The 18,735-nt window shown below is 35.4% G+C and overlaps 2 protein-coding genes and 1 non-coding gene across 3 annotated transcripts; 1 reads left to right on the top strand and 2 right to left on the bottom strand.

The window, feature by feature from the left end:
• Positions 1-402: 402 nt before the first annotated feature.
• LOC131951272 (electron transfer flavoprotein subunit alpha, mitochondrial) lies at positions 403-5,191 on the bottom strand. The gene is made up of 10 exons (XM_059313628.1): positions 5,062-5,191; positions 3,772-3,921; positions 3,576-3,657; positions 3,044-3,126; positions 2,619-2,718; positions 2,335-2,442; positions 2,097-2,201; positions 1,375-1,526; positions 1,080-1,226; positions 403-851 (listed from the first exon to the last, which is right to left on the bottom strand). The coding sequence occupies exons 1-10, from the start codon at positions 5,095-5,097 to the stop codon at positions 813-815; spliced, it is 1,002 nt and encodes a 333-aa protein (XP_059169611.1). The 5' UTR covers positions 5,098-5,191; the 3' UTR covers positions 403-812.
• Positions 5,192-6,629: 1,438 nt separating this feature from the next.
• Positions 6,630-17,153, bottom strand: LOC131951250 (charged multivesicular body protein 3). Its single transcript, XM_059313605.1, has 6 exons — positions 17,004-17,153; positions 12,885-12,945; positions 12,595-12,774; positions 12,186-12,307; positions 9,563-9,674; positions 6,630-9,129 (listed from the first exon to the last, which is right to left on the bottom strand). Exons 1-6 carry the CDS (start codon positions 17,046-17,048, stop codon positions 8,948-8,950), a joined length of 702 nt encoding a protein of 233 aa, XP_059169588.1. The 5' UTR covers positions 17,049-17,153; the 3' UTR covers positions 6,630-8,947.
• Trnal-uaa (transfer RNA leucine (anticodon UAA)) lies at positions 10,402-10,484 on the top strand. Its single transcript has one exon. It is a non-coding gene; the product is annotated as a tRNA-Leu (tRNA).
• Positions 17,154-18,735: the final 1,582 nt, after the last annotated feature.

Raw genomic sequence — 18,735 nt, forward strand, 5'->3', positions numbered from 1 at the left:
GCTGGAGCACCAACAACGCTAGCTTTATAAAACATCGCTAGAGGATACAATACAGTTAGTTTTACATCAGCTGCCTGCATCTTAACCGCTGACCACTGCTTACAACCGATCACAAGCCTTTGTCAGCCTAGCTCAGATGTTTAGCATGGCAATAGGCATCGTCCTTCAGTATAAATAACCAAAATTAGCAACCTATCTAAAGGCTTCGGATTAGCCAAGCTCAGGACTTTGGCAAGGCACTGGTTATCTAGCAAGTGACGATGAGCTCCTAACACACTACTGCTGGCAACTGATCTCAACCATAATGTCGACTGATTTCAGCAGAGCACCTGTGTATTAGCGCCTTATTATTTGCCCCTTAAAGTTAAACTTAGCACAACAATTTAGAGAGGATACAATACAGTTCCATGGTTCATATAAAATGTTTATTTCATTTTACTTGGATTGAACAATCCTAACAAAAAATTTAATCTTTACTTTATTCACCTAAACATAACAATTTTAGACATGACTACATAGCTTAATTACTGCAATATGTCAATACTTAAATACAAGCATACATTCTGGCTTTCAAAAGTATGATAATGTTCAACACAAGAATTATGATCAAATATTGTGACACTGATTATATGGTATTGCAGTAAAGTCTTTGCAATGCAAATAATCAAACAACATTTTTTTCAGTCTAAGAAAACCATTAAAATTGGTTTAAATGCAACCTCAATATAAAAAAAAAAGAAATAGAATATTTCTATCACAGGGATAGGCTTGTGTGATAAAAAAACAACTTGGTCATGCTGTAGTTGTTTCCCTTATTTCTTGCTGAGTAATTGAGTCATTGCTGGGACAGCCTATTGAAAAGAAAGTAATTAAAATTAATTATAAAATTGATGCAACCAAAATATGTAATTAAAATTTAACTGTTTGGTTGCATTATGTGGCACAGATGTTAGCTAATGCATTACGGGGCACAGATGTTAGCTAATGCATTACGTGGTTCAGATGTCAGCTGTTGCATTACATGGCACAGAGGCAGGTTGGGGTACACAGGTCAACTAACGCCAGCACAAGAATCTCACCTTAAACAAATCTTCCACCAATCCAAAGTCTGCGACCTGAAAGATTGGTGCCTCTGGATCCTTGTTGATTGCCACAATAACTTTGCTGTCTTTCATCCCAGCTAAATGCTGGATGGCTCCTGAGATGCCTACTGCTATGTAAAGTTCCTGAAATATCAAACAATGCTCTTGTATGCTTGTTCTGCATGATGTAACTTTAACATCAAATTATTTTAATAACAATTGAACTAAGCATTCATTGTGTTTAAACAACTGCCCTTTGTTTTAATAGCCACATCGTAGTTGTCAAACTTACAGGAGCAACAATTTTCCCTGTCTGCCCCACTTGCATATCGTTGGGTACAAAGCCAGCATCAACAGCAGCACGGGAGGCACCAACAGCAGCGTTAAGCTTGTCCGCCAGGTCATACAGCAGTTTAAAATTGTCTCCACTCTTCATGCCTCTACCTGTTAAGTTAAACAACTTATTGATTCTACAAGAATGGCTTGGATAAATAACTTGTTATTTACTAACAAAAAAAGCAGTTTTTGTTGGGATACATTTAAATTCAATTCAAAGAAAGCTAGTCATAAAAGAACATGTAAGGGAAATAACTCTAAAAACCCCTTTCGCTTATCTCACTTCAAGGAAAAGTATTTTACTTTCCCGCAGCCATCTTCATCTAAGTCTCTGATCACTACAACTGATTAATCCAGTTGTGACAAGATAATTAATTATCTAACAAGGCATTTTATGGTGCATTTCCTTAAAAGCTAGACAAAAATAGATTCATGATAAACTGCAAAAAATCTAGTGCTGTTCACATTGTCTCTTAGTGTGCATAGAACCCCACTCTTTACATGGTTAAAAATACGTATTTATTTTCAATGTTTAACTGTTTACAAAAGTGCAATGAAATTTTAAGAGGGGTGGGGGGGGGGGGGGTGCCAAATAATGTATTTAATAATCATACGTCATTTCAAACTACAACATAAATATCCGACAAATTAAAGAGAAATTATTTCTAAGCCTAGTACCTCCTGCAACAATAGCCTTGGCACTGGTCAGCTCAGGACGGTCACTCTTGCTTAACTCTTGACCAACAAACTCAGAAGAAGAGCTCTTGCTGCCTTCACATTGGACTAGAAGAAACATTTCATTACTTTATACTCTGCATCAGATAAAAACTAGCAAACTTTGTATACATATTGTAACAACAATCAAGTAGGCCAACACAACCAACACATGTAACCAGCCCACACTTAAAGCACTTACCTTTCTCTACCGCAGCACTGCCGTCTAGCTTTGCAGCTTCAAACGATGTACCTCGTACAGTTATAATCTTGACTGGTTCACTAGATTTAATTGTCTGTACAGCATTACCTACAAGATATTTTCAACATGAACAGTAGAATGACAGCCAGTCATTAACTTATTAAGAGAATATATAAAAGGCAAATTTTCACCTTACTTTGTCTCATTCAACTATACAATGAACTTAATAATCATTTGTCATATTAAACTTTTAGTACGTGCTCATAGGATTTTTTTTGACATACCTGCATAAATTGTTCGTATAAATGTGCTCTCATCTTGGATACCAGTTATTTCAGAAATTGGAGAAACATCAAGTTTGGCTGCTAATCTAGGTAAAATATTCTGTACACAATAAAAAATTGGTATTAATACAGACTATCCATTCAAATATAATATAGAAAATAACTAATATAATGATTTTAATAGTGATAGGATAAGTTATAAATGAAAAAATGCTAATTATTAAAGCCTTTATATTGAAATACCAAATTAAATCATGATATATATAAAGTTTAAGAAAATAATAAGCCTTTCTTGCAATTTACAATTTTTCTTTAAAAATTTACTTTGTCAGTAATGAGAGTGTCAAAATAGTTCCACAATAGCTCATTTGGTTTTTTATGTAACTTTTGTCTAAAAATTTTTATGTCTTGAAGGTGCAAATTACCTTGCCAGTGGCAGTAGCTGGGGCTAGAATGTGAGTGAATTTAAACTGCTTTTGTGTGGCTTCCAAAAATGGTGTTACTGCCTCTGTTAGAAACAGAAAGGTACAACATACATGTTTCTTTTTCTAACTATGAGTGTTAATGCTTATCTGGTACTAAAAACAGCAACACTAAAATATGGTATGGCTGTACGTAGTGGTGGAAGTTGGGTTACTCTTATATACTTTAAGAGTATTTTAAGAAGCAAATAATAGATTGTCGACACAATACACCCAATATTACAAAAGCATATTTTAGAAAGGGAAAAATATTTTATGTATGCTATACCGCATAAAATACAGGACCTAAATATTGCTTCAACATAATTTGGCCAAATCTATGCTCCCCTTGTTCAAACAGGATCTTTACAACAAAATGTATATCTTTATTTGTTGGGTGAGTTGAATTAAATTTGTTTTAAATGTCGTTCAGATTAGTCATTAATTACAGTACAATTTTTAAAAAGACAATTAGATGGACTTTAAAAAACAGTACCAGGTAAAAATCCATTGAAGACATCACTTTCAGCTAACAGTACTTTGGAAACACCCTTTAGTTTGCTGGCTTCCTGTGCAACCTAACACAAAAAAAGTTATATTTTAAAAAAATCAGCTAAATAAAATTATAGCATCACTGAAAAAGAATTAGCTTATAATATAATAATAATAAAAAGAATGTAGTGTAGGCCTACCTTAGAACAGTTTTTTCCAAATACAAGACATGAGATGTCGCCTCCAATTTTTGACGCAGCTGTCACAGCATTTAAGGTGCACGGTGCGAGTTTCTCATTGTTGTGTTCAACAATAACTAATGTGCTTTTTAGCCTCTTTAACACTCCAAACTATAAGAAAAAAACATGAATAAGTGGAACTCATAGTACTTTATAACTGTAGCATAGATTCAGGGAATGAAGATTAGTGTTTTTAATTATCATAATAAATAGAACATAGAATAACCATAATCAGAATACATGTAAAATTTTCATAACATGATCTTTTATCTCCTTGCCGTAAAGTAAAAAATAGACTAATTATTCAATAGAAAAATTATGAATTAAGTTGTCTAATTAGTAGGCCTATAAGCCCATCAATTTAAGTAAAATATCTTAGATTCGCAAATCAACTCTAATGTCTAGTAAATAGGCCCTAAGTAAAAGATCAATGGAATAGACATACACGTCGTAAGATATAGGCATTTAGACCAGGGTCTCCAAACTACGGCCCGTGGGCCAGATGCGGCCCGCGAAGTCATCTGATCCGGCCCGCGGAGATGTTTTTGTCCACGGAAATATCGTTTGTTGGTGATGGCTAATGAACTTTGCCCAGAAAAATCAAAGACATGCCTGGAAGAAACTGGCCCCTGAACTGAAATCTGATAGTTAATGCAGCCCTCGGACTGAAAAGTTTGGAGACCCTTGATTTAGACTAACAGCAGTAAGATTATTATTTTATAAGAGTAGGCTAGGCAAGCATAAAACTTTAGTTAGGCATCGTAGATGTGCTATAAATATTTCTTTTTTAAGTCTGTGTACTGTGAGTAGTGACTTCTTTATTTAGTATGGATTATGGCTTAGGTTAAATTCTAGGTTATATCAATCAATATAGTTCAAGTTCAATATACTCATCATAATGATAATAACAATTAAAAGCTGTCACTGTATAGTCTACTGTCTAGTCTACTGTAGTAGATCTGTCTGAGAAGTCTGATAAAAATGTTTGTGGACGTTAGGCCTATTAAAATCTATATTAATAATATTTTAGAGATGATCTAGATCTAGAATCTAGATAACTGGTGAAAACTGAAGTGGACTATGAACTCTGATACCCACTCGGTTGATCGACTGACAAGCACTGTTTTTTATGGTCCTGGCTAAAATTTTATTTATTTTTGGTAGCCTAGGTCAGTGAGTAGATCTAAAATGAAGTTAAAACCTTTCTTTCTGAACATTTCTGGAATGTAGAATAAAAATAATGTGACATACCGTACGGCAGAAAGTTGGTCGACTCCCCAGCATCATTGTTGTTGGATAGGACTGTCCTGTTTTTGGCCCTACTTTCTTCCTAGCTGTGATATAATAACACAAAAAGGTCGAGGCAGGATTATGTGTTGTCAAGGAGCACAACTCTGCTTTACTACTCAGGTTTATTATTTTTATTCGGTTAAATATTTCATAATTAAAAACTAATTATTACAATCCATGATTTTTTAAAATAATAAGTTCAGGGTTCCAGTTTGCTTAAGATGTTAGCATTCTGCTGGAAGAATTCTACCTGTTCTAGATCTAGATCTATAACAAAAATTGAATCTATTCCATCAAGAATGGAGTTAGAAATCTAAATCAGCAATAATACTAATAGTTCTAGAATCTAGATTAGATCTAATTTTAATTTGGAACTCAACTCTAGGCCTAAATACTAAATGCCATGCTAAGTGGCAAGTGGTTAAACTGGAAGGTAAGGGAGGGGGGGGGGTTGCTTGGCAACAACTAAATCTTTTAACATATTCCTTTTTTCTTTTATATTAATGTCAACAAAACCTGGGGCAATAAAAAGTCTCTGAAAATAAGATCTCTAGAGAATCTAGTAGATTAACATTTATTGTTGCTTAAAGTTAAGATTTTCTAGGTCTACAAAGTTGTATCAGGTTTTGTTTTTTTGGGATAGGGAAATATGTATTTATCTGCTTAACAAAGTTTGAGGAAGGTCGTTTATTTAAATAAATCTTGAATAATCCCCCATTTCCTACTAACTAGTCTAACTTTGATGTGTTACATTTTTCTAACACTTTGTTGACTGCTCTGTGGTGTGCCATTTATCAGATGGACTACTGACCTCTATACTTGTCTTTTCTGCTACTGTGCTCACTTAATATGTTCCCATGGTAGGGTAGATTACCATCTTGGTCACCTTGCATGACCTCATGTTGGGGGATGATTACCATCTTGATCACCTTATTTGATCCCATGGTAGGGTCGATTACCCTATGTGATATCATATACAGCAGGTTGCTACTGTGTTCACCTTATGTAATTTAAAGTTAGAACTACTATGGTTTGTTACAGTATGTGAACCTTATGTCACAGTATGTGAACCTTATGTAATATAAATTACCAGCCGACCCGCTGCGTATCATACGCCGCTATTTAGTTGTTTTTTTTTTCTACTTTTCAGTAATTTATAATTTGTGAATTCGACAGTACCAATGCTGCCATTGAAAATATTTGCTTAAAAACACTACCCCCCCCCCCCCCACGTGAAAGCAGCCTCCTCTTAGTTACCTCCTCTAAGTTTAAAATCGTTTCAAACTAAATTATCTGCCCCTAATAGCCGTCACCAAACCCGTCTCTATGATTGTAAAATGTAAACAGAGTGAACACCGCTCACCAGATCATGTGGGGGTGGGGTGGGGGTGGTAGTGATAGTGATAGAGAGAAAGAGAGGGGACTGCAAGGAGGCGCTTGCAGCTTGTTTTCTAACTGATCCCAGAAGAGAATTATATATATAGATAGATAGATAGAAGATTCTGCTTTATTGATTTAAAAAAATCTGATTACATTTTTAAAAACATTTTTATTCACTTTTTTAAACTCAAAATACTCAACTACAATGATATAAATAAATTGTTCTTTTTTTTTCTATCCCCATCATTAAATGAATACACTTTAGAAAAAAAATATATTTCCACCATTTCAGAAATCATCATTCAAATACTTTTCACAATGTCAGCAACAACATGATATAATTTTTTTACTACCATTAAAAAACCACATTTAAATTCAATTTACACTTATAAAACAATTCAAGCATAAAATACAATGGTTCAAATGTTTGTCTACTTTTGTCTTTAATAAATAAGATATAGTATTTAAAACATAAGCCAGTTTGTTTAACCCAATATGTTTAGGCACAAATCTTCAAAAAAATTTGATTTGGTTTTTCATACAACATAAAATTTTGTGATTGAAATTCTCATGGCACTTCAATATTTTTCAACACTGCTAGGCACAATTTAAATTTGGTGTAATTGAATCAGAAAAACAAAGATTTGTTCAGACAGATTAAGCTCCCTTATCTTTTAACTATCTCAACAGTATTTCAATGGTACTGTAATTTAAAAAAAAAACAATAGTAGTTGAACAAAATGATAGTGATAAATGAAGTAAGTTGATGTTAAAACAAAAAAAAATTATTTCACAAAACTAATAAACTAATTTTGTGAGCAGTAAAGAAATATAAACAAAAATGTGTCATTTTCAATAGTGGCACATTTTTATATGAAGATTCAGTCACCAAATCAAGCCCTACTGTTTTTTTTCTGCTTGAATATTTACAGAAGAATTTTAATCAAGAACCCATTCCGTAAATTTAGTAACTGGAAATAAATAGCGGTGTAGACCTACCATGCCAAGAAATTGTTGGCTACAACATCTTGAATAACAAGACTCATTTTGTCTACAGCCCAAACCTCGTTTTTCACCAAAGTGTACATCATGTCTGACCACAGCTGATGTGTACATGTCTGACCACAGCTGATGTGTACATGTCTGACCACAGCTGATGTGTACATCATGTCTGACCACAGCTGATGTGCACATCATGTCTGACCACAGCTGATGTGTACGTGTCTGACCACAGCTGATGTGCACATCATGTCTGACCACAGCTGATGTGTACATCATGTCTGACCACAGCTGATGTGTACATGTCTGACCACAGCTGATGTGCACATCATGTCTGACCACAGCTGATGTGTACATGTCTGACCACAGCTGATGTGCACATCATGTCTGACCACAGCTGATGTGTACATCATGTCTGACCACAGCTGATGTGCACATCATGTCTGACCACAGCTGATGTGTACATCATGTCTGACCACAGCTGATGTGTACATCATGTCTGACCACAGCTGATGATACATAATGTCTCTCACAAAAGGTAATGGCCGGACATTTAAACTATTGGGATTAAGCAATGACAGTAGAATGTACTAAAAATTCATTGTAGATTCCACCACATATATAGAAATATACAACTTGAGACCATAACAGCCCAACATAAAGGTAAATGGATATAACAAAATGGATAACTACTTAATTTCTTAGGAATGAGTTACACAAAAAGCATGAAATTAAAATGAAAGTAATAATTAATTTTTAAAAAAATCAATATTTTATGACACATACCAGTAATTTTTTTTATTTTCCACTAAAATCATATTTTTGTAGAACAAAATTAATTGTATTTACAATTCATTAGAGTAATTATATCAAATATGACATGTTTATGAAACATAGTTTAAAAATAAATCTTGTCAGCATCTGTCATTTATTTTGCTTTTAAAAGTTTATAAATCTTTTTTTTTATCGATATACTGAATTTGTAATAAAGTCAATATGTCTATCGTAATTCATTTCTTCAATTTAATTTTAAAAAAGAAAACGTGGTATTGAAATTTAATTGGAATGAATAAATTTCAAAAATAAATATTAAGTACATCATTCATTAAACAAAACAAAATATTTGAGGATTCTTATTTTAATTTCTATTTATATATATTATTGTTAGAAATGTATTGAAAATGTTCTGCAACCAAGGTTTATTTTAGGTATGATAACAAGATATGTATATAATGATTAAAGTATGGCAGTAATTACTAAGAAAACATTAGTTTAAACCAATAATAAACTTTAAAATTTGAAGTGTTCAAGTGCTTATATTTCTTTCTAGTAATGATGAGTTTAAGGTAATGTAATGCTGTAGTGATCAGAACTGACAAACTATAAACAGTGGTTTACATTTTTTTTTTACTTTTTATATTAAAAAGATGTGTGATGTTTTTTTAACCATTCCAAACTTCTTCAACCATCAGCTTCTAAGAGCCTCTAGTCTGGCTTTCATATCATCCATGTCTTCATCATCATCATCCTCTTCCAGCGCAACAGCAGCAGCAGCAACCCGTGATGGTCCAGCTCGTGACGGAGCAGCTCTAGCACCTTCTGTTTCTGGCAGCGAATCTTCAACGGCAGCGGGGGCTTTACCCAGCTCACCTGCAAGTAGAAGAACATATCGATCAATTTTAAGTTTTCTTTTTTAACTACAATATGAGCACAATGACAATCAGGTAAATGAATAAAATGTAACGCTTTTTTAAAACTCATCTACAAATGTTATCAAGTTAAAGATTAGGTCAATCTAACTACCTTTAAGTTGTTTTCATTTTATATTACCCCATTAAAGTTAACAAGGTTACAATTATGGCAATCAAACAACTTTAGGTAAGTTTTTAACTATCACTAATGTTATGGGTAATCAAACAATTGTTTTAGATTTTTAAAACTCTATCACAAAAGCATGTTTAAGATCTACGTAACCAAATACTTCATATATATTATTTTCAACTCAGCTAAAAAAAAATACTATGTGCATCAGATAAATAAAAGAACAATTATGAAGCAATAAAAAAAACAAGACAATACTAACCAGCAGTTATTTCATATAATACCCTGTCAACTTCCTCATCAGCCTCCTCATCGAGGTCTTCATCATCAAGCGCCTCCATTGTATCGTCCATCATTTCTTCAATTATACCAGCCTTAGAGATAGTACATTTTCAAATCATTTTTAAGGAAAAGTGTTGTACAGGATAGTTTCAAACTTATTTAAAAAATAGCAATATTAGGTGCTTTATCTACAGTTATAACTATTTAAGGTGCTTTTGGCACGGTCTAGAAATAAAAATCAAGATAAAGTATAATAAAAGCAGTACTATCAATTATTAAAATTTGGGCTTTTTTGGATCAATGGTAACATTTTCTTTGTATTATTTGTGAGCGGCTGGAGTGTGTTTATCTGTTATTATAATTATTTGTAACTAAGAAGGCGAATGTCGCTTTTTATGTTCCTTTGGGGATTGTTGTGGTTTTTAGTTAAGTAGTCCGCTATTATGGCGCTGATATGATTTTGATTTTACAATGGTTTGTAGCCTGGTTATTGTGTCTTGTTTATATTTTAATGTTATTATTTATGCAAACTTTGTTTTGGATTGTTGCTCCACTTTGCTTTATGTCCTGCATGTTACTTATTATTGTATTAGGGACTATTTTCTTGTGCGTAGCATTGGTTTCTTTGTTCGTAGTATTGGTTTCTTTGTTCGTGAATGTGGTGTGTCGACAGGGAGGGACATTCGGCTGGAATGTCGAGGCCTGTGTGTTGAAGAGTTTCTGTGTCACGTTTATGTGGTGTATGGTAACGACAGTGGTCCGAAATTGGGTGTTTTGTTTCGTTGAGTCTCAATGTTTGTTTTATCCAGACCACGAGGAAGCACGATGGCCGAGTGGTTAAGGCGTTGGACTTAAGATCCAATGGAATTATTTCCGCGTGGGTTCGAACCCCACTCGTGCTACCAATTTGTAAGCCCTGCTAGGGGGGGATACCTAATATCTACCCTTCTAGGCTTATCTAACTAACTACTGTCCGGTCATTAGACCAACCTTTTCACCCAGATCCGTCAGTGGTATCAGGCCCAACATCCTGCCTACGCGCCAGCATAACCAGTGTAAAGGTGGACCAATCTGAGGAACTAGAGGCAATGGTTCCACCTAACCCATCCTTAATTAAGGCACCAGGTGGTGGTTCTGGGGCATGCCCTCAGACAGAGTCAAGCAAGAAGGACAAACTGGTCAAAAAGGCACCTGTAGCTGAACTGGCCATAGGCGACCTGGTCCTTCTGAGACAACCCCCACTAGGCAGACGCAAAATGGCAGACCTGGACGGCCCGACAGTTTATGTCGTGGTCGAATTACCTCCGATCACCGGCGGGTGTTACGCCATTAAAAAGAAAGATGGCCCTTCTGGCACCCGCCGGGTGGCCAGCACACAGATTAGGAGATATGTGCCTCCCAAGGCTCAACCGCCCTCCCCAAGGCCGGTCAAAGTTGTACCGCCGGCTGCTACAGCCACATCGTCTGATTTTTTTGCAAAATTTTGTTTTTTGTAAAATTTATGATTGTGCCCTGTGGGCTGATTTTTTTGCAAGTTCTTTTGCAAAATTGTGTTTTGCAGAAATTGTGATTGTGCCCTGTGGGCTGGTTTTTTTTGCAAAGTTTTTGTTTTTGTAAAATTATGATTGTGCCCTGTGGGCTGATTTTTTTCAAGTTATTTAGCTTGCGGTGACCGCAAGCTTTAAGGAGCGTGTATGTGAGCGGCTGGAGTGTGTTTATCTGTTATTATAATTATTTGTAACTAAGAAGGCGAATGTCGCTTTTTATGTTCCTTTGGGGATTGTTGTGGTTTTTAGTTAAGTAGTCCGCTATTATGGCGCTGATATGATTTTGATTTTACAATGGTTTGTAGCCTGGTTATTGTGTCTTGTTTATATTTTAATGTTATTATTTATGCAAACTTTGTTTTGGATTGTTGCTCCACTTTGCTTTATGTCCTGCATGTTACTTATTATTGTATTAGGGACTATTTTCTTGTGCGTAGCATTGGTTTCTTTGTTCGTAGTATTGGTTTCTTTGTTCGTGAATGTGGTGTGTCGACAGGGAGGGACATTCGGCTGGAATGTCGAGGCCTGTGTGTTGAAGAGTTTCTGTGTCACGTTTATGTGGTGTATGGTAACGACAGTGGTCCGAAATTGGGTGTTTTGTTTCGTTGAGTTCTGTTTGTTTTGTATGTCTTGAGTGTTTTATTTTGTCTAGATCTAGATTCTGGTTTTTTTATAATAACTTTTGGTTCCATATTTATTATTTTGTTAAATAAATTTTATTATATTGTTTAAGTTTTTTTGTTTTATTTTAGTAGTTTTTTTTTATTTTAGACTAAGGTTAGGTTATTAACCAGTCTGGGTTTATCCGGGCTTGCACTGACCGGACAGTAGTTAGTTAGATAAGCCTAGAAGGGTAGATATTAGGTATCCCCCCCTAGCAGGGCTTACATATTGAAGGCACTGGATTAATTCAAATTTATAAAAAAAACTAATTGAATATTGTTTTAGATATTTATAGTAGTAACACAATGTACATTTCAGCAACTTTTCCTGTTAGTAAAAAATATGCACTGAGAACACTTATCAAGTTTATAAGTTACCTTAGGTTTATCTCACCTTCATCATTTCCTTTGATAACTCTCTCATTGTGGCTTGAATCTCAGGTACTTTAATCAGCTGCTGCATACTTTTCATCACCTCTGTACTTTTAGCTAAAGCACCAGCCATTCTGAGGGTAGCTGTGTGTTAAGTTAATTATTCGTAATTTTTGTAAGCGGATAAACAATTCAATATATTGAATAATTTTTACTTACATTATACAGCAAATCGTGCAAAAATAAAAATTATTCAAAAATTTAAATAACACTAAAATAAAAAAAAAATAACAGTAGGTATGACTAATTCTAAAATTTACAATTTAACACAAACAATTCAATAAAATTAAAACTTGCATAGAAAACAGCAATTGTAAGTTTGAGTGTGTAAAACAAGATTTTCAAGTATTATTTAATAGCCAAATTCTTACCTAGCTGATGTTTCATACTCATTTGCACTGAATTCAAATGAGCTTTTGAAGCATACAGCTTATTGATCTGCTTGTCAGCCTTCACAATTTCTTTAGCAAGCATTCTACATGAGTCTCTATCACCTTTCTTTGCAGCCTCCTTAATCATGCGTTTGGTTTTCTCTTCTTCTCTTTGAATTGCTATAGATCAAAATAATTCATGAATACAAAAAACAAAAACAAATGCTTCAAGCAGATTAAAATAGGGGACAAGGTGACGGCACAAAATAATGAAAATCAGTAAATGTTACCTTTGACCTGTCTCTCAATGTTGTATCCCTCTTTTCTTATCTTGGAGGTCCACTGATTTACCTAGAATTAAACATAACAATAAGTTTAAACAAGAATAGCTTTTGAAAATGATGTTTTATGATATACATTTAAAAGCTGAAGGTCAGGGAAGTGGTGGATGAAATAACCACTGGTTGTTTAATTATGGGAATAGGGAAATCAATGTTATATACCAATGTTATATTGTCACTACAATGGAATCCCCAAGGAAAGTGGGTAGGCCAAAACAAACATGGAAAAGTTCCGCTGTCAGTGAAGCAGAAGCAGCTGGAATGAAATGGGCCCAACTTGGAGGAATGGCCCAGAACCGATTATGATAGAGAGTTATGGTTGTGCCCTTATGCACTACAAGGGGTCCACAGGAATGACAATGATGATGATACCAAACAAGGGATAGATGTTAGTTTGTCAGTGAAAGCATTTAGGTTATATAAAAAAATTTTTTAAAAATATAATGTAAAACTGATTGCATGCCTATATTTGTGTAAGTAGGCCTATGTAATAAATAACGTGACTAACTGCAGTAAAGGAGTAGGCCCTACTAAATTTAGCTAGATCTATAATTATATACATCTAGTAAGTCAGTTCAGAGGCCAGTAGCCTGAGCAGGTTGAAATATTGTAGAAGAAATAGAGCCTCATGTATACATTTATTTTTTAAATTGGCTTGCTAAACGGTTGCAGTTGAAAATAGTACTGTCATATAAGCTACTATGCAGGACTATTTTTTACATTTTATCCATTTAAATCTTAAATAAACAAAACAGGTACTAGGCCTAATCTCAATCAACTGGTAATAGGCATTCTTAAATATTATCAAGTTAAATATAAAGCTTTGTTATTATATATATAATAATATATAATATAAAATAATAATATATATTATAATAACAGTCACCCTCAGTTAGGTCTACTGGAAAATTTAGTAATCCATAATAAAAATAAAATTGCCTACAAAGTAATTTAAACTAATAAATAGTACTTTAGTTTTAGTAAGTCTTGTCTTAAGTACACTAATGTTAATTAATAATGAAAGGCCTAGGATTACAGAAAAAAATACAATCTGATTAACACTGATCAATGCGTTTACAAAAAAATATTACATTAGGTTGCAATCAAACTAACACTGCATTAGTAGGTCTACTATTAATATATATATATGAAAAAAGGCCTAGTATTAATAGTATTAAGTAAAAAGTAAAGTTAACACTTCAAACATTGTGGTTCATGGGGTAGATGAATTAAAGTAGAGTTCACCTGTATCTGTGACCAGGCATATGAATGGATAGTGTAATCAGAACTATGCCTAGCTGCCTTTACTTGCCTTCGTATGAGTCAGATACCCAACAGAACTGGGAGGACTTAGGCATGTTCTACAACCCAAGTCAAGAGATAATAACTCAGGACTTCTGGGTGATCATATCAGAAGCAGACTCTACTATGATTACGCCATCCCAAATAACAGTAGTATTCTTCATTAATAAGTTAATGACTCACTAATCACTATTATGGGCCTAACTGAGAAAAAAACTTGTCTAAGGAACAGTAAAATCAGAAAGAGTCCATTTTTCTACCAGTTAGATGGAGATAATCAAACTAATGAATCTAGTTTTATACTAGAGGCCACCCATGCAAAATTAAATCCCCCTCCCACCACCCCAGAAACCTTCTCGGGAGTATTCATCAACTCCCTATAGTTTTATGGCACTCGGATAAACTATGTTGAACTGCAATCATCTTTTTTTTAATATACCGTATAGAGAAAAATCGCACCCTCCCGTGGCACTGACCTTGCAAAATTAAAAATGATTTTTTACTGAACCCTTCCCTGGAGTGTTCTTATCAACTCCCCAAAGTTTGATGGTGATCGCATGAACGGTGTAAAACCGCAATCGACTTTTATTTTTATAAACGGTATATAGAGAAAAAACAAATCGCGCCCTCCCGGGGCTCCACCCCTGCGAATTTGAATTATTTTTACCGCAGTCACCTCCCCAGAAATATTCTTAGCAACTTCCCAAAGTTTCATGGCGATCGTGTGAACAGTGTCACTGTAATTTACTTTAATTATTTTTATATACCACATGTAGAGAAAAATCGCACCCTCCCGTGGCGCCGCCCTTGCAAAATTAAATATTTTTTTTTTGCAGAACACTTCCAGGTTGTTTTCTAATCATCTCCCAAAAAGTCTTATGGCTATCGGATGAACGGTGTCAAACCAAAATCGGACTTTTATTTTTATATACCGTACATAGAGAAAAATCGCACCCTTCCGTGATGCCGCCCTTGTAAAATTGAGACAAACACACACACATACATTGCTTTTTATATATATAGATTACTTTTACCTAAGTCTACTAAATTCTAGATCTACTGTTCCCTTACAGTTTAGTCAGTCGGCCTACAGCCTAAGGTTTCTATTTTTCTTGTGCCCCCTAGCTATTATTAATTTGGGTACAACTTGATCTTAGTAGTAGGCCTACTTCTTGTCTTGGTCATAGTGGGTGTGGATTGTATAAAATAAATGTATTTTATATGTGCTGGTTAGGCCAAGCCATTGGCTATTTTTATGATAATTACTAAATTAGGGCCTATAGGCCTAATTAATAATTAGCAAATAATTAGGCCTAGGCTATAGTATAGGCATTTGCGCGGTTCGCTCCGCGTTACGCTTAATCTTTACCTTAGTTGTTATGCTTAATCTTTACCTTAGGTGGCAAGCGATCTATAAAAACAGATATCAGGACTGCCCGATTTTTTTTTCCAGTGGTAACAATTTAATGTTGACATAGATCTAGATCGAGTTTAAGTGTATTTATATTATTTCAACGCCTAAGAGTCTAGTACTTGTAAAAAAAACAGTACAGTGTAGTGTCAATAAGTGGGTCAGATGATAGTCCTAGATCTAGCAGCAATCTAGCTAAATCAAACTGTCCTTTAGGCCGTTTAGTCCTAGCTATCTCTAGCATGCATGATAGTAGATCTAAGTCTATATTATTTATCCTATGTGAACTTAAAAAAAATATTTTAATTTGCTTGAGCGGGGAGGGGGGGGGGGTTGGGAGGAAGAGAGAAGTGAAGACAGATGATCTCATGAACTTGTGTTCATTCTATGACGTATGCTTTAGACCTGCTGAACTCACAGTGACCTTGCCGACCGTGGGCCCTGGTGGGCCGTGGTGGGATTTTCCACTCACGGGATAGTAAACGTAAGGCAAGCAAGCAATCAAGCCAGTGACTGTGTTTGGAAATTTTATTTAAAAAAAAAAAAGAATCATACGTCATATTTTAAATATGAAAAAAAAAATGTAAAAATAAATCCTAGTACCAGTCGTGCTACCCCAGGTTCGAACCCGGAACTCGGGTCTATGAACTACTGTCTACAGCTGGCAAACTGTTGACTCAACCATACCAGATGTGATAGAAAAGAAAAAAGTAAGCATTTTCAATTATACGATGGCAAATCCAACCTGCGAGACACATAGTCTATTCTTTAGGGGCTACGCTCTGCGAGAGGGGTAGTCACTTCGTAAAATTTAATGAGAGTAGAAACTTAGACTAGTTCAGAAGCATATAAATTATAACTAGAAGGCTGATGCTAGCCAGAAAAAGATACGCATTCGCAATGGAGAGAAACTACGACTTTCCATCGCGGCAATGTTTTCGATGGTACTGAGCATGCGTGTGTTTACAACCGCAGAACCCTAACACCAACCCTAATCCTATCCCTAATCTTATCACTAATTTAACCCTAGCCATAGGTCGCTGCGCATGTGCAGAGCTATCTTTTGCCGACTAAGTCGACTAAGTGGAGACGTTGGGGAGAAAAATCTTCCGAGTAGTCACTTCGTAAAAAGAATGAGGTCAGGATAATGATTAAGCTGCTAGTAGTAGTAATCTAGTTCTTAGCAAGAAAAGCAAGAGTGAAGAAGAATGGTGAACGATGTGATTCATGATTGATTGTGAAATAATGTGAGATGTCGGATGAGGTCTGAGTGGTGCTGCGCTTGACTGAAGAGAGCAGTTAAGTAAGTTCTAAGGAAAATAAATAAGATTCCACAATTTTTATAGTAAACTTACTAATTCCTTGGGATCTGGTTGATGCGATTTTCCAAATAATCCCATTTTAAATAATTGTATGTGATGTAGGATTAAAATAATTAAAAAAGGATTACTCAGACAAAATAAACTCTTAGTAATCGATTTGTTGATAATAAAAAAATGTAAACTTCCGGTCCACTTTGTTGTTTTCCTGAGTAGGGGAAGTCACTCTATGAAAATATTTATAGATTCCATACCATTAGGCTGTTAGGACTAGTTAATAATAGTAATGCACAGTAACATATTTGGTACGATTAGCCAGCCTTTTTTTTATTCTGGTGAGGGTAACAATACACACGCATTATTAAATAAAGTATAGAATACTACTTGATTAATAAATAATGTTTCACATCAGTGTTTCTTATAGACTTTCTCCGGGGCGGGGGGTGGGGGGGGGGGGGGGGGGGGCACTTGATATTTTCGGGAGTGGGGGCGGGCGGATTAATTATTTTTCCGGGAGGTGGGGGGGGGGGGGCGGACACTGGTAAAATGGTATGGTCTATACAAATTCCCCGAAAGAAAATCTGTTTCACATGCTTAAAATAAGTTCCTTATTTACTACTTTTGTTATTTTGTTATCTATAAATCCCGCAATTATAATTATATTGAGGTCAGTGGCGTAGCGAGGTCGGGTGTCACCCGGTGCGGCACTTAATGGTGTCACCCCCCAGAGGCGTAGCGACCCTTCCCGGTGACAAATTTTCGATTTGCACCCCCCTCTAACTTTCGATTTGCACCCCCCTCAAGTTTTCGATTTGCACCACCCCCCCCCCCCCCCCTCAAACTTTTGATTTCCACCCCCCTCAAGTTTTTCTCTATATATGTTGCTATTTTTTGCCTTGGTGTCACCCCTCTAAATGGTGTCACCCGGTGCGGTGCGGTCCGCACCCCCGACCCCCCCCCCCCCCTCGCTACGCCTCTGGTTGAGATGTAAATCGAATCATTGTGTCAGGAGCGGAACTCCCAGACCCCGTAATGCAAGGGTGGGTTGGTAGGCCTATATACGAAGTATAGAGAAAGTCTTGTAATCGTGCTAATAAAAATCTCGGCGTTTTACAGCTCCCTGAGTCGGATAAACATAGTTTTGCAATCCTGTCCATATATCTGTGTGTGTGTATGTGTGTGTGTCTGTGTGTGTGTGTCTATAAACACGATAACTTGAGTACCGTTACAGCTAGGTTGATGAAATTTCATATATAAGTATTATATCACAATCGTAACGTATTCTAAAGTCGTCTAAAGATAAGCTTTTCATTCTATTTTTTCTATTTTTTTTTTTTTTCAGTTTGAGCGTTCGTATTTTCAAAATGTGTTTCTTGCAGTAATTGTCGTAGTCCAAAGTTTACTTTAGTAAATAAGTAGGCATACATCGTCTCACACTGTCAATAAAATGTATTCATAAGCTTGGGCTACAAAACAGATATCTAATTCCTGTTTTATTCAGTGGGGGATGGGGCACTTGAAATTTTCCACCGAGAGTGTTCTTCCCCCCCCCCTCACCCCCAACCGGAGAAAAAATGAAGTTTAGATAACTGAAAATAGGAAAGTGAATTCAGAAAGTTCGATATACATTTATAGTCTTAATTGAAATTATCGAAATTAAGCTTAATTGGTAGAGAAAGATAGATAAGGAGAGGGGGGGGGGGGGATAAATATAGTGAAGCAATTTTAGGGGTAGGGGTCGCTTTTAGTGACGACAAGTGAAAACTGG

This window comes from Physella acuta, unplaced genomic scaffold (assembly GCF_028476545.2).
Source record: "Physella acuta isolate Inbredline_101_S28 unplaced genomic scaffold, ASM2847654v3 ptg000805l, whole genome shotgun sequence".
Lineage (NCBI taxonomy): Eukaryota > Metazoa > Mollusca > Gastropoda > Physidae > Physella > Physella acuta.